At 41.9% G+C, this 14,587-nt stretch overlaps 1 protein-coding gene across 1 annotated transcript in view; it reads right to left on the reverse strand.

Annotated features, from left to right (window-relative positions):
* The window catches only part of FAM120C (family with sequence similarity 120C), a 129,469-nt gene that overhangs the window by 44,989 nt on the left and 69,893 nt on the right, over positions 1–14,587 (reverse strand). The window contains 1 exon segment of the mRNA XM_033201008.1: positions 13,800–14,049. Within this exon segment, the coding sequence (XP_033056899.1) occupies positions 13,800–14,049 (250 nt within the window).

Below are 14,587 nucleotides of genomic sequence, written 5' to 3' on the forward strand. Positions count from 1 at the left end.
CACACGGTTAATCCAAATATCTTGTTATAGCTGAGAGTGAATCCACTGCTTCTTAAAATATTTGCTTCTCCAGAGAGACTCCTCAACTTTACCCATAAACCAAGATGAGAAACTTTGTCCAATTTCATGTTCCATCTCTGGAAAACTGTTGATATTTGAATGAATTTTTGCTAGAAATGATAAAGCCTTGATGCATGCCTCTCCCATTCAGCAGGGCTGCACCTCACCTCCAGAAACCTGACAGAGTTCTTCAGTATCCCTCCCTCATAAGTGATGACTATTGTATGTGCAAAGATTCTGCCCTTCGCAAACTGTATCAACCTTTCCTAGAAGACTCAATTTCACTAGGCCATCTAGGAATCTTTTACCTATTATAGTTCGTGTAAGAAATTGAGGAGTATAGGCTCCTAGCACTCAGTTAGGCTATAGTTCAATGTTCCCACCTGGTGTTTACTTGATATTGCTTGACACTGCAGTATTAAGGATAAGTTAACTTTCATTTAAAATTTAAATTTCCAACCAGACTTTATGCTTATTGTTAAAACTGCATTTTTTTCCTACCATTTTGTCTTAAAAACACAGGAGGCCGGGTGCAGTGGCTCGCGCCTGTAATCCCAACACTTTGAGAGGCCGAGGCGGGCAGATCACCTGAGGTCAGGAGTTCAAGACCAGCCTGGTCAACGTGGCGAAACCACGTCTCTACTAAAAATACAAAAATTACCCGAGGTGTGGTGGCGGGCACCTGTAATCCCAGCTACTTGGGAGGCTGAGGCAGGAGAATCACTTGAACCTGGGAGGCAGAAGTTGCAGTGAGCTGAGATCGTGACACTGCACTCCAGCCTGAGCAACCCGAGCGAGACTCTGTCTTGGGGGGGAAAAGAAAAAAAGAAAAAACCCCTCCCAAAACTAAACCAGGAAGAAGTTGAATCCCTGAATAGACCAATAACAAGTTCTGAAAGTGAGGCAGTAATTAATAGCCTACCAACCAAAAAAACTCCAGGACCAGACGGATTCACAGCCGAATTCTACCAGATGTACAAAGAGGAGCTGGTACCATTCCTTCTGAAATTATTCCAAACAACAGAAAAAGAGGGAATCCTCCCTAACTCATTTTATGAGGCCAGCATCATCCTGATACCAAAACCTGGCAGAGACACAACAAAAAAAAAATTTCAGGCCAATATCCCTGATGATCATCAATGCAAAAATCCTCAATAAAATACTGGCAAACTGAATCCAGTAGCACATCAAAAAGCTTATCCACCACGATCAAGTCAGCTTCATTCCTGGATGCAAGGCTGGTTCAACATACACAAATCAACATACAAAATCCATCACATAAGCAGAACCAATGACAAAAACCACATGATTATCTCAATAGATGCAGAAAAGGCCTTCAACAAAATTCAACAGCCCTTCATGCTAAAAACTCTCAATAAACTAGGTATTGATGGGACGTATCTCAAAATAATAAGAGCTATTTATGACAAACCCACAGTCAATATCACACTGAATGGGCAAAAACTGGAAGCATTCCCTTTGAAAACCGGCACAAGACAAGGATGCCCTCTCTCACCACTCCTATTCAACATAGTGTTGGAAGTTCTGGCTAGGGCAATCAGGCAAGAGAAAGAAATAAAGGGTATTCAATTAGGAAAAGAGGAAGTCAAATTGTCCCTGTTTGCAGATGACATGATTGTATATTTAGAAAACCCCATCATCTCAGCCCAAAATCTCCTTAAGCTGATAAGTAACTTCAGCAAAGTCTCAGGATACAAAATCAATGTGCACAAATCACAAACATTCCTATACACCAATAACAGACAAACAGAGAGCCAAATCATGAGTGAACTTCCATTCACAATTGCTTCAAAGAGAATAAAATACCTAGGAATCCAACTTACAAGGGATGTGAAGGACCTCTTCAGGGAGAACTACAAACCGCTGCTCAACGAAATAAGAAAGGACACAAACAAACGAAAAACATTCCATGGTCATGGATAGGAAGAATCAATGTCATGAAATGGCCATACTGCCCAAGGTAATTTATAGATTCAATGCTATCCCCATCAAACTACCATTGACTTTCTTCACAGAATTGGAAAAAACTACTTTAAAGTTCATATGGAACCAAAAAGGAGCCCACAAAGCCAAGACAATTCTAAGCAAAAAGAACAAAGCTGGAGGCAACACACTACCTGACTTCAAACTATACTACAAGGCTACAGTAATAACCAAAACAGCATGGTACTGGTACCTAAACAGATATATAGACCAATGGAACAGAACAGAGGCCTTAGAAATAACACCACACATCTACAACCATCTGATCGTTGGCAAACCTGACAAAAACAAGCAACGGGGATAGGATTCTCTATTTAATAAATAGTGTTGGGAAAACTGGCTAGCCATATGCAGAAAGCTGAAACTGGATCCCTTCCTTACACCTTACGCAAAAATTAACTCAAGATATATTAGAGACTTAAACTTAAGACCTAAAACCATAAAAACTCAAGAAGAAAACCTAGGCAATACCATTCAGGACACACACATGGGCAAAGACATCATGACTAAAACACTGAAAGCAATGGCAACAAAGGCCAAAATTGACAAATGGGATCTAATTAAACTAAAGAGCTTCTGCACAGCAAAAGAAACTATCATCAGAGCGAACAGGCAACCTACAGAATGAGAGAAAAGTTTTGCAATCTACTCATCTGACAAAGGGCTAATACCCAGAATCTACAAAGAACTTAAACAAATTTATAAGAAAAAACAACCCCATCAAAAAGTGGTGAAGGATATGAATAGACACTTCTTAAAAGAAGACATTTATCTAGCCAAAAAACATGAAAAAGCTCCTCATTAGTGGTCATTAAAGAAATCAAATCAAAACCACAATGAGGGCCGGGCGCGGTGGCTCAAGCCTGTAATCCCAGCACTTTGGAGGCCGAGACGGGCGGATCACGAGGTCAGGAGATCGAGACCATCCTGGCTAATACGGCGAAACCCCGTCTCTACCAAAAATACAAAAAACTAGCCGGCGACGAGGCGGGCGCCTGTAGTCCCAGCTACTCGGGAGGCTGAGACAGGAGAATGGCGTGAACCCGGGAGGCGGAGCTTGCAGTGAGCTGAGAGCCGGCCACTGCACTCCAGCCTGGGCAGCAGAGCAAGACTCCATCTCAAAAAAAAAAAAAAAAAAAAAAACCACAATGAGATACCATCTCACGTCAGTTAGAATGGTGATCATTAAAAAGTCAGGAAATAAATGCTGGAGGCCAGGCGCGTGGCTCAAGCCTGTAATCTCAGCACTTTGGGAGGCCGAGACGGGCGGATCACGAGGTCAGGAGATCGAGACCATCCTGGAGATTGAGACCATCCTGGCTAACACGGTGAAACCCCGTCTCTACTAAAAAATACAAAAAACTAGCCGGGCAAGGTGGTGGGCGCCTGTAGTCCCAGCTACTCGGGAGGCTGAGGCAGGAGAATGGCGTAAACCTGGGAGGCAAAGCTTGCAGTGAACTGAGATCCCGCCACTGCACTACAGCCTGGGTGACAGAGAGAGACTCTGTCTCAAAAAAAAAAAAAAAAAACACCAACAAAAACAGATGCTGGAGAGGATGTGCAGAATAGGAATGCTTTTATGCTGTTGGTGGGAGTGTAATTAGTTCAACCATTGTGGAAGACAGTGTGGCGATTCCTCAAGGATCTACAACTAGAAATACCATTTGACCCAGTAATCCCATTACTGGATATATACCCAAAGGATTATAAATCATTCTACTATAAAGACACATGCACATGTATGTTTACTGCAGCACTGTTCACAATAGCAAAGACTGGGAACCAACCCAAATGCCCATCAATGACAGACTGGATAAAGACAATGTGGCACATATACACCATGGAATACTATGCAGCCATAAAAAAGGAGGAGTTCATGTCCTTTGTAGGGACATGAATGAAGCTGGAAACCATCATTCTCAGCAAACTAACACAATAACAGAAAACCAGACACTGCATGTTCTCACTCATAAGTGGGAGTTCAACAACGAGAACACATGGACCCAGGGAGGGGAACATCACACACTGGGGCCTGTTGGAGAGTAGGGGGCTGGGGGAGGGATAGCATTAGGAGAAATACCTAATATAGATGACGGGTTGATGGGTGCAGCAAACCACCACGGCACATGTATACCTATGTAACAAACCTGCACATTCTAAACATGTACCCCAGAACTTAAAGTATAATTAAAAAAATGTAAAAAAAAGAAAGAAAAGAAAAAACACAGGAATTGGGAGTTAGAGACTTGGTGACCTTCTCACTACTCCTTACTAGCTATGTAACCTTTGCAAATCACTGAGTCTGAGATAAACAACACCTACTTTTTCAGCACTATTATGAAGATTTGAAGCACTGTACACAAAGGGCTGACTTAGCACACTGCCAGGTACATATATGTACTCACACCACCTCTTCTTTAGGGTTTTATAAACATTGGGTTATTAATTTTCTTTAGTTTCCCAATTTTTAAATTTATTTTTAATTTTTTGGGTACATAGTAGGTGTTTATATTTATGGGATATGAGGTATTTTGGTATAGGAATGCAATGTGTAATAATTGTATCATGGAGAATGGGGTGTCCATCCCCTCAAGCATTTATCATTTGTGTTACAAACAACCCATTTATACTCTTTTATTTCTTTCAAAATGTACAATTAACTTATTATTGACTATAGTCCTCCTGTTGTGCTGTCAAATACTAGGTCTCATTCATTCTTTCTAACTATTGGGTTATTAATTTTACAGGATAATTTCACCCTATACTAATGACTCCAGATATTGCCTCTTCTTTTGGGGTCTTTTAAAAAAGTAATATTTGTATCTTTTTCTCTACATTTAGGCAGCAGGCTACCTACTGCTGTCACTGGGGCTGGAGCTAAGAGTAGATCCTACTCCCTGTCTCACTTCCTGTGCTGCTTTTGACCTGTTGTACACTGGAAAATCAGATAATCAAACTGTAAGAAATGCGTCTAAATTAAGAATAAGTAGGTTAGGCCGCGTGCGGTGGCTCACGCCTGTAATCCCAGGACTTTGGGAGGCCAAGGCGGGCAGATCACCTGAGGTCAGGAATTTGAGACCAGCCAGGCCAACGTGGTGAAACCCCATCTCTACTAAAAATACAAAAACTAGCTGGGCAAGGTGGCAGTCTCAAAAAAAGAAAGAATAAGTAGGTTAAATAGCAGGCTAAGGGACTCTCTCCAGTGGGCATATATACAGAACCTGTTAGAACACAGTTTTTTTGTTTTTGTTTTTTTTTGACAGTGTCTCACTCTGTTGCCAGGCTGGAGTGCAGTGGTACCATCTTGGCTCACTGCAACCGCTGAAACCCGGGTTCAAGCGATCCTCCCAATTCAGCCTCCTGAGTAGCAGAGACTACAGGTGCATGCCACCACGCCCAGCTAAGCTTTTAAAAATTTTTTCTGTAGAAATGGGGTTTTGCCATGTTGCCCAGGCTGCTCTCAAACTCCTGAGCTTGAGTGATCCACCTGCCTAGGCCTCCCAAAGTGCTAGGATTACAGGCATGAGCCACCAAGCCCAGCTAGAACACAGTCTTTATAATGGCTATTATAGCCGGGCATGGTGGCTCACGCCTATAATCCCAGCACTTTGGGAGGCCGAGGCGGGTGGATCACCTGAGGTCAGGAGTTCGAGACCAGCCTGACCAACATGGTGACCAACATGGTAAAATCCTGTCTCTATTAAAAATACAAAAGTAGCTGGTGTGGCAGCACATGCCTGTAATCCCAACTACTTGGGAGGCTGAGGCAGTAGAATCGCTTGAACCCAGGAGGTGGATGTTGTGGTGAGCCAAAATCGCACCATCGCGCTCCAGCCTGGGCAACAGGAGCAAAACTCCATTTCAAAATAATAATAATAATAATACTAGTAATAGTAATAATAATGGTTATTATAGCTCTTCATAAGCTATTTTTAATTGTTTTTATGTTCCTGGATCTATTCCATATAATGTAGAGAACTAAATAAATGGGAAAATGAGCTACTATATGTATTTTGTTTGTTTTGCTTTTTTTTTTTTTTTTTTTTCTCTTGAGACAGAGTTTTGCTCTGTCACCCAGTCTGGAGTACAGTGGTGCAATCTTGGCTCACTGCAACCTCTGCCTCCCAGGTTCAAGCGATTCTCATGCCTCAGCCTCCCGAATAGCTGGGACTAGAGGTGCATAGCACCATGCCTGGCTAATTTTTGTATTTTTAGTAGCAACGGGTTTTCGCCATGTTAGCCAGGCTGGTCTCGAACTCCTGACCTCAGGTGATCCACCCGCCTCAGCCTCACAAAGTGCTGGGATTACGGGCATGAGCCACCGCACCAGCCTACTATATATTTTAGAAAGAAGATAAATGAAATGTACAATTCCAGAGTTAATATGGGACAATGTAGGGCTGTGGCCCAGGAACATATTAGGAAGTAGGAAGAATAAATCTTTATCATTATTCTTTAAAAAACAATTTTTTTTTGAGACAGAGTCTCATTTTGTCGCCCAAGCTGGAGTGGAATGGCGCAATCATGGCTCACTGCAACCTCTGCCTCCTGGGTTCAAGTGATTCTCCTGCCTCAGCCCCCTGAGTAACTGGGATTACGGGCGTGTGCCACTACTGCCCGGCTAATTTTTGTATTTTTAGTAGAGATAGGGTTTCACCATGTTGGCCAGGCTGGTCTTGAACTCCTTGACCTAAAATGATCCACCCGCCTCAGCCTCCCAAAGTGCTGGGATTACAAGTGTGAGCCACGGTGCTCGGCCTCATTATTTTTATTGGGAAAACTTTAAGTCACTAATCTTAATGTTAAGGTGGTTAGGAAATTAGCATATATTGGGTATCTAGTATGTGGTGGGGTCCCTGAATGCATTATCTCAATGTTCAAACTGCTCTGAGAAGTAAAATTATATCCATTTATGGAGAGGAAAGAGATGCTTGGAAAGGCTAAAGTGACATATCTAAGCTGAAAAATGCCAGAACCAGCATTCAAACTAAGGTCTGCCCATTTTGAAAGCTAAGTGCTGTGCAGTTCTCTGGTGACTTGTAGGGCTTGACCTCCCCTTTGCACAAAAACTTACTTTTTTTAACAATGAGAAAGTATAACAAAACTAGAATATCACACATAATCACGGCAACATCTATCAAGTACCTAGGAATTAATTTAAAATGTAGGAGATCTTAATGGAAAAAAATTAACTCTACTAAGACAAAGGAAGAAACCTGGATAAATGGGAGAGGTAAACTATTATCTTTGGATAGGACTTAACATTATAAAGATGTCAAAGCTCCCCAAATTAATTTATAAATTCAATTCAATGACAAAAAAAAAAAATCCCAACAACATTTTGGTGGAAACTAGACTGATTACAAATTATATATGGAAGAGTAAGGGTTCCAAAGGTGCAAGGATAGCTAGTATAATTCTCAAAAAAGCAAAGCAAAGAGTGGAGATTTGTTCTGCCTGATATTAAGGCAAATTGCAAACCCTTAATAACTGAAACAATGTGGTATTGATGAGGACTCTAATGGGCAATGAAACAAAATAGAATCCATGAATGAACTTATACACATATAAAAACGTGGTACATAATGGCCAGGCACAGTAGCTCATGCCTGTAATCCCAGCACTTTGGGAGGCAGAGGTGGGTGGATCACTTGAGGTCAGGAGTTCAAGACCAGCCTGGCCAACATGGTGAAACCCTGTCTCTACAGAAATACAAAATTAGCTGGGTGTGATGATGCGTGGCTGTAATCCCAGCTACTTGGGAGGCTGAGGCAGGAGAATCGCTTGAACCTGGGAGGTGGAGTTTGCAGTGAGCCGAGATGACGCCACTGCACTCTAGCCTGGGCAACAGAGCGAGACTGTCTAAAAATAAAAAACCAAACATGGTACATAAGAAAGGTTGGGGAAAGAAAGGATCATTCAATACATCAAGCTGGGAAACTGGCATATTATGCAGAGTAAACAAAATTAGATCCTTTCTCACAGCATGTACAAAATAAGTATCTACTGTATTAAGGGCCTGATATGGAAGACAACATTATAAAAGTATAAGAAAACCTAGAAAAATCTCTTTTTTTTTTTCTTTCTGAGACGGAGTCTCGCTCTGTCACCCAGGCTGGAGTGCAGTGGCGCGATCTCAGCTCACTGCAAGCTCCACCTCCCGGATTCACGCCATTCTCCTGCGTCAGCCTCCTGAGTAGCTGGGACTACAGGCGTCCGCCCTCACGCCTGGCTAATTTTTTTTTTTTTGTATTTTTAGTAGAGATGGGGTTTCACCGTGTTAGCCAGGATGGTCTCGATCTCCTGACCTCGTGATCTGGCCTCCCTAAGTGCTGGGATTACAGGCGTGAGCCACCGCACCTGGCCAGAAAAAGAATCTTTATGACTTAGGGGTAGGGGAGAATTTATTAAATAAGACACCAAAACACACATCATAAAGGTACAAAATCATGGGCTTGACAAAACCAAAATAAATACTTCTCAGTGAAGGCAGAAGTATACTGATGTCTGCAATTTACTTGGAAATGCAGTAAAAAAGATGGAAAAATCAATGCCTAGAGATGAATAAATGGACAGTTATATGAAGTAAAGCAAAATGATAAATATTAATTATAGAATCTAGGTGGTGGTTATGAGTGTTCACTGTACTATTATTCTAATTTTTCTATATATATGAAATTATAATGGTTGGCAAAAATTTGCCCACTTTCTGGCTGGGCATGGTGGCTCATGTCTGTAATCCTAGCACTTTGGGAGGCCAAAATGAGAGGATTGCTTGAGCCCAGGAGTTTAAGACTAGTCTGGGCAACATAGTGGGAGCCTGTCTCTAAAAAAAAAAAAAAAAAAAAAAACTTAAAAAAATTAGCTGGTATGGCCAGGTGCAGTGGCTCACGCCTGTAGTCACAGCACTTTGGGAGGCTGAGGTGGGCGGATCACTTGAGGTCAGGAGTTCGACACCAGCCTGGTCAACATGGAGAAACCCTGTCTCTACTAAAAATACAAAAATTAGCCAGGCGTGGTGGTGGGCCCCTGTAATTCCAGCTACTCGGGAGGCTGAGGCAGGAGAATCACTTGAACCCAGGAGGCGGAGGTTGCAGCGAGCTGAGATTGAGCCACTGCACTCCAGACCGGGCTAGAGAGCGAGACTCTGTCTCTAAATAAATAAATAAATAAATAAATAAGCTGGGCATGATGGCATGTGCTATAGTCCCAGCTACTTAGAAGACTGAGGCAGGAGGATCACTTGAGCTCAGGATGTTGAGTCTGCAGTGAGCCGTGACTGTGCCACTCAACTCCAGCCTTGGTGACAGAGCAAGATCCTGGCTCCAAGAAAAGTAACTTGCCCACTTTTACCACTCCTATTCGACACAGTACTGGAAGTCCCAGCCAAAGCATCAGGAAAGAGAAAAAAAATATAAGACATCCAAATTGGAAAAGAGAAAGTGAAATTATTCCTGTTTGCTGATGATATCATCTTATATCTAGAAAACCCTAAAGAATCCTCCAAAAACTCCTAGATTTGATAAATGAACCCAGTAAAGTGTCAGGATACAAAATCAACGTACAAAAAACAGTAGCATTTCTATACACCAGTAATGATCAAGCTGAGAACCAAATCAAGAAGTCAACCCCATTTACAATAGCTACAAAAAAACTCCACCTAGGAATATATTTAACCAAGGAGGTAAAGGATCTCTATGAGGAAAACTACAAAACACAGATGAAAGAAATTATATATGACATAAAGAAATGGATAAACAATTCATACCCATAGATCAGAAGAATCAATATTGTGAAAATAACCAAAGTAATCTACAGATTAAATGTAATTCCTATCAAAATACCAACATAATTTTTCACAGAGAGAGAAAACAATCCTAAAATTCATATGGAGTCAAAAAAGAGCTTAAGTAGCCAAAACAATATTAAACAAAAAGAAAAAAGCCAGAGGCATCACATTACCTGACTTCAAACTATACTACAAGGCTGCAGTAACTAAGACAGCATGGTACTGGTATAAAAATTGACACATAGATCAATGGAACAGAATAGAGAACTCAGAAATAAAGCCACATACCTACAGCCAATTGATCTTCAATGAAGTTGACAAAACACATACTGGGGAAAGAACACCATTTTAGTGGTACTAAGATAGCTGGTTAGCTACATGCAGAAGAATGAAACTGGGCCCCTATTTCTCACCACATATGAAAATCAATTCAAGATGGGCTGGGTGTGGTGGCTTATGCCTGTAATCCCAGTACTTTGGGAGGCTAAGGTGGGTAGATCACCTGAGGTCAGGAGTTCAAGACTGGCCTGGCCAACACAATGAAATCCTGTCTCTACTAAAAATACAAAATTTAGCAGGGCGGGGTAGTACACATCTGTAATTCCAGCTACTGGAGAGGCTGAGGCAGGAGAATCGCTTGAACCCGAGAGGCAGAGGTTGTAGTGAGCTGAGACTGTGCCACTGCACTCCAGCCTAGGCAACAGAGCGAGACTCCACTCAAAAAAAAAAAAAAAAAAAAAAAGCCGGGTGCAGTGGCTCATGCCTGTAATAATCCCAGAACTTTGGGAGGCTGAGACAGGCGGATCACCTGAGGTCAGGAGTTTGAGACCAGCCTGACCAACATGGAGAAACCCCATCTCTACTAAAAATACAAAATTAGGGCTGGGCGCAGTGGCTCACGCCTGTAATCCCAGCACTTTGGGAGGTGGATCACCTGAGGTCAAGAGTTCGAGACCAGCCTGGTCAACATGGTAAAACCCCATCCCTACTAAAATAAAAAATTAGCCGGGCGTGGTGGCGTGCACCTGTAATCCCAGTTACTCAGAAGGCTGAGGCAGGAGAACTGCTTGAGCCTGGGAGGCTGAGGTTGCAGTGAGCCAAGATCACGCCACTGCACTCCAGCCTGGGCAACACAGCTACACTCCATCTCTAAATAAATAAATACATACATACATACATACATACATACATACCTCAAAAGCAAATGCAACAAAACCAAAAATAGACAAATGGGTATAAAGGAAAAAGCTCCTGCACAGCAAAAGAAATAACAGAGTAAACAAACAACCTGCAGAATGAAAGAAAGTATTTGCAAATATGCATCCAACAACCACAACAAAAATGCTTGCACCTGTATGTTTACTGCAGTACTATTTGCAACAGCAAAGGTATGGGATCAACCTAAATGTTCATCAATGAATGAATGATTAAAGAAAGTGTGATACACACACACACACCACACTGGAGTACTATTCAACCATCAAAAAGAATGAAATCATGTCTTTTGCAGCAACATGGATGGAACTAGAGGCCATTGTCTTAAGTGAAATAACTCACAAAGTCAAGCACCACATGCTCTCACTTGTAAGTGGGAGGTAAATAATGTGTGCACATGGACACAGACAGTGGAATAATACACACTGGGGACTCAGAAGGGTGGGAAGGGGGTGAGGGATTGAAAATTACTTAATGGGTACAATGTATACTATTCGAGTGATGGCTACGTGAAAAGCCCAGGCTTCACCACTATACAATATATCCATGTAACAAAAGGACACCTGTACCCCTTAAATCTATAAAAATAAAGTTTTGTTTTTATTTTTGTTTTGAGACGGAGTCTCACTCTGTCACCCAGACTAGAGTGTCGTGGCACAATCTCGGCTCACTGCAACCTCTGCCTCCAGGGTTCAAGTGATCCTCCCCCCTCCCAAGTAGCTGGGACCACAGGCGTGTGCCACCACACCCAGCTAATTTTTGTATTTTTAGTAGAGACAGGGTTTTGCCATGTTGGCCAGGCTGGTCTTTCACTCCTGGCCTCAAGTGATCCACCCGCCTCTGCCTCCCAAAGTGCTGGGGTTACAGGTGTGAGCCACCACACCCGGCCTAATTTTGTTTGTTTGTTTTTTTGAGACAGAGTCTCACTCTGTTGCCCAGGCTGGAGTGCAGCGGCACAATGTCTGATCACTGCAACCTCTGTCTGCTGGGTTCAAGCGATTCTCCTGCCTCAGCCTCCCACGTAGCTGGGATTACAAGCACCTGCCACCATGTCTGGCTAATTTTGTATTTTTTTCCTTTTTCTTTGTATAGATGGGGTTTCACCATGCTGTCCAGGCTGGTCTTGAATTCCTGGCCTCAAGTGATCTGCCCACCTTGGCCTCCCAAAGTGCTAGGATTACAGGCGTGAGCCACCACGCCCAGCCAAGTTAAATTTTTAAAAGGCTAGTAAAAACGAAATACTTCTGGTAAACAAAGAACACTATATATAAAGTTTAAACAAATTGTGACTGACTGGAAAAGATACTTGATACACAAGCATAGACACATGCATGCACACTGAAATATAGAAAAGATATTTGCTACATGTGTGTCTGAGAGTACACACATACATATCTGACAAAGAACTTCTGTAATCAGCAAATAAGAGAAGTAACCTAATAAAAAATTTGCAAGTCAAATAAAGAAGCACTTCAGAGAATGAGAAAACTCAAATGGCTAATAAGCATAAAAACAGAAGATAAACCTCCTCTGTAGTCAAATACAAATTAAAATTAAAGATACTACTTGAAAATACTAGATTGGCAAAAATTAAGAAGTTTTATGATATTAGTACTGGCAATAATATGAGGAAATGAAACACGTATTGTTCACAGGAATATAAATTGGTGCAGCTATAATCTAGAGCAATTTGGCAGTATTAGTGAAAAAGCTACATGCATATTTTACAGGATCCAGAAATTCTACTTCTCAGTATATACTTTAAAGTGACTCAGGAATACAAAGAGGCATAGACATCTATGAGGAAATCCCTTGCAGCACTATTTGTAATAATAACCAAAGAACTGGAAACAATTATCTATCAATCAATAAATAAAAAGCTGTGATATTAGTATTTGATAGAACACAACCCAACAGTGAAGAGGAATTATTAATATATGAATATGGACAGACCTCAAAAATAATATTGAGTGAAAAAAAGAAACAGGCTGGGCGGGGTGTCTCATGCCTGTAATCCCAGCACTTTGGGAGGCCAAGGTGGACGGATCACCTGAGGTCAGGAGTTCGATATCAGCCTGGCCAACATGGTGAAACCTCATCTCTACTAAAAATACAAAATTAGCCAGGCATGGTGGCACATGCCTGCAATTCCAGCTACTTGGGAGGCTGAGGCAGGAGAATCACTTGAACCCAGGAGGTGGAGGTTGCAGTGAGCGAAGATTGTGCCATTGCACTCCAGCCTGGGTAACAAGAGTGAAACTCCGTCTCAAAAAAAAAGGGAAAAGCAAAGAAACAATGAGATGTACAGCACAATACCATTCATGCCATAAAAGGAAAAAATTTTACCCATAGAAAATACTATAGACTGTGCATGAATATATGTATGTCTAAATAAATATATGGAAGATGGCTTGGAAGGACACACATCAAATACCCAAGAGTAGATGACTAGGGGTGAATAAAAGAAGGAAATTGGATCAGGGACGAGGACTGAACAAGACAAAACTAAACTAAAATCAAATATAAAAGAGGAATCATGCATGGACTGATATGACCAAGGATCATAGACTGAGGAGGCTGTCTGAACAATCATTTTCGGTGTTTCTGGAGCATAAGCCAAACACAAAATAAAAATGTCCTCACCTTGAAATACCATAAAAGCAGGTGCTTAAAGGAAGTATTTAAAAAGTAAAAGAGAAAGAACTGGCCGCCTGCCTATCAGGTAGCTTACCGGAGTACACAACACATGAGCAGCAGATGGGTGGGGACATTAGCTGGATTGAGCATACTGGGAGTGTCTGACTTCATACAGGCCAGGAAGGCCCGCATCCTTCTGTTCTTGTCTTCAACTGCTTTGCCTAGCCAGAGCTTCTTGAGGTTTGGGCAAGTCCATTCCCGAAATGTCAGTGCAGACACCAGCTCAGGGGTTTGAGGTGACTTCCCTTTATAGGCAGACCACTCTTTAAGGATCACTGAAGGAACTGGAAAACAGAAATTGAGGAAAAAGAGGCTCTAGAGAATCTCTTAGCATTTCTACAGCTAGCCACAGGACATTGACAGGCTCCATCGCATTTCAACTCTTAATTTTCTGTCACAATAATTTTTATTTTTAGCAGCAGGAATAGTATGTGTTTATTAAGTGCTTGATATGCAAGTACTTTATATATATTATCTCATTTACTCCTCACAAAAATCCTGAGTGGGAACTATTATGATACATTATCACAAAACAAAATGCTCATTTTGCAGATAAAGAAATCAAGGGGCCGGGGGTGGTGGTTTACACGTTTAATCCCAGCAATTTGGGAGGCTGAGGAAGGAGGATCGCTTAAGCCCAGGAGTATAAGACCAGCCTGGGCAAGATGGAGAGATCCCACCTCCACAGAAAGTTTAAAAATTAGCTGGGTGTGGTGGCACGCGCCTGTAGTTCCAGCTACTTGGGAGGCTGAGGCAGGAGTATCCCTTGAGCCTAGGAGTTTGAGGCAGCAGTGAGCTATGATCTTCCCACTGCACTCCAGC

This window comes from Trachypithecus francoisi, unplaced genomic scaffold (assembly GCF_009764315.1).
Source record: "Trachypithecus francoisi isolate TF-2019V2 unplaced genomic scaffold, Tfra_2.0 Lachesis_group6, whole genome shotgun sequence".
In the NCBI taxonomy this organism is placed as follows: Eukaryota; Metazoa; Chordata; class Mammalia; order Primates; family Cercopithecidae; genus Trachypithecus; species Trachypithecus francoisi.